Source organism: Limulus polyphemus, unplaced genomic scaffold (assembly GCF_000517525.1).
Source record: "Limulus polyphemus unplaced genomic scaffold, Limulus_polyphemus-2.1.2 Scaffold304, whole genome shotgun sequence".
Classification (NCBI taxonomy): domain Eukaryota; kingdom Metazoa; phylum Arthropoda; class Merostomata; order Xiphosura; family Limulidae; genus Limulus; species Limulus polyphemus.
In genome coordinates, this window is record NW_013665914.1 from 586,332 (window position 1) to 588,593 (window position 2,262).

Below are 2,262 nucleotides of genomic sequence, written 5' to 3' on the forward strand. Positions count from 1 at the left end.
AGCTTTGCGCGAAATTCCAAAAACAAACAAACAAACAAACAAAACAGGGACTGTATTTCAACAAAAAAACATTACTACATTGCAATTAATCATGAAATTGTTAGTAAAAATTAGAAAAGGTGTAACCAAACTATACTTTAATTTGCAATGCACATATTTATACTATACCTTGGAAGTAAGGAATCATACGGCACATGGCTTCTCCAAAAACGAATTCTCGGAGCAATGCTCCAGCTAAGGTAAAAGGCATACAGAAAACTCCCAGAAGCATATCACTGATGGCCAGGTTCATCAGGAAGACATTGGTCACTGTTCTCATTCTCTTATTGATGGCAAGGGTGATAATCACCAGCATGTTTCCTACAATAGCCAATAAAAAAATGATGCAGTAAAGGAAAATTAAACAAATTTTCTCTTCAATGCCCACAAACGAATGTTTGTTTGAATCATTTTGAGTGTCGTTATCGTTCGCAACTTTTGATGAGTTGGTCGTTAACGAGTGGAAAACTGGATTCATTATGTTTCCGTTAAAAAGCTGGTACCGGAATTATGGCGGTTTTCTTTGTGATACTGAATGATCTTGTATTTTAATCCTCCTCCGATTTGTATCCTTTGGGCTATACTTTAAGGCCTTACTTATTTGGTGGCTTCTTCTTGTCGCAGAATCTAAGATAAATAACGAAGAAAACTTACGTGAACAAAATTTGACCTCTGTCATTTTACTTAAACAACAACAAATCTTTACTCAAAGTATATCTAGAAAGCTAAGACTAAGAAAAGCAAAGTAATATAGACTGTGACCAGCTTCTTCCAGGTTTAAATTTTGTTCACAAATTCGTAATAATTTAGATCAAAATTCAAGCAAATTGATATTTTCACACAGTATGATAAACTGTTAAGCACCTTGGATTAAAACATTAATATCAATAATTTAATAGTAAGAAAAATGTGTATCATATGTGTCTTTAGCTTATTGATTATCATATGTGTTTTTAGCTTATTGAGTTTTAAATATTTACCATTTTCCGAGTAATCACGAAATTCGTATTTTGTTTATCTGGTTTGGATATTCTCATAAAGCTACACAAGTGTTATCAGCGCTAGTAGTCTCAAATTTTGAGCTAATAGACTAGACGAAAAGCAGATAGTTAATAGCACCCACCGTCAACTCTTAGGCTATCTAATCGAATAGCGGAATTTGGTAATAACACTTATAATGCACCAACGGCCCAAAATGTGGAGTGACATTTTTTTTCTGCAATAACGAGATGCGAACAATGGACCTTCGGATTCACAGTCTGCTCTCTCAATTCATAACAGCTCATTACTGGTGCTTCATTCAAAATAATTCACCTGGCTTTATAAAGTTATGCATTTCAACAAATGTTTTGCTGCCCAATGCATTTATTGATTTATCTTGAATTATTTAAAAATATTGAACTAATTACTAAATTTCAAAGTATGCCACATTGTAATATATTTTATATTTATTATAGATTTATGAGGCTTTGCTTCTAAATTGATGACTCACCGTCGCCTGGAGGATTAAAGAAAGAGACCCGATAATATTGAGATAAAAAAGCTCTAAAAGCCCGTTCTGCAGTATCATATTTAACAAAAGAACAGACACTGCCAACTTAGGAAGTACGTACTAAAATAAAACTCATAGTTAAATGTAATCTATGTGGCACAAAATGAGAACATAAATTTTGTCAAGCTTATAAAATATAATCTAAGAGGTTAGAATAAAATCGTGTTTACATTTCTTTGGAATATCAGACGTACTAAATTACGCCTGGACTCAACATATTTTGTTATAGCAGTGAAAAATACCATTAAACTTTTCAAGCTGAACCATTTAACCAAAGACACTCATATTTACACAATACTTGTATCATACGTGTAACTGCTATAACTATTAATACTGCTTAATAACTTAAGTAAGAGAAAGCTATTTTCAATTATTATGGTGCTTGAATTGAGCGAAAAGCGTCGTCCGTAATGGATAAGGCGAACATAGTGTGGTTAGAATACTATTATTATACACTCTTCCAATTCTTACAGATCCCTAAGGGACTTGGTAATGAATGCGATGTTAAAATGTAATAGGCCTAATAATAATGTCTTATGATAAGTATAATTAATTATAACCGTGCTTTTCCAGCTTGGAAATGGAAAAAGCGTTTACACTATAACAATAAAACAAACTTCGCGACTATACTGTCTAACAATAATGCATCCTTCGTGATGAGATGTGGCACT

The 2,262-nt window shown here is 32.8% G+C and overlaps 1 protein-coding gene across 1 annotated transcript in view; it reads right to left on the minus strand.

Annotated features, from left to right (window-relative positions):
• LOC106457217 (cholecystokinin receptor-like) overlaps positions 1-517 on the minus strand; it is a 40,568-nt gene extending 40,051 nt beyond the window's left edge. Inside the window, exon 1 of the mRNA XM_022383056.1 lies at positions 169-517. Within this exon, the coding sequence (XP_022238764.1) occupies positions 169-517 (349 nt within the window). The remainder of the gene's footprint in view (positions 1-168) is intronic.
• Positions 518-2,262: the final 1,745 nt, after the last annotated feature.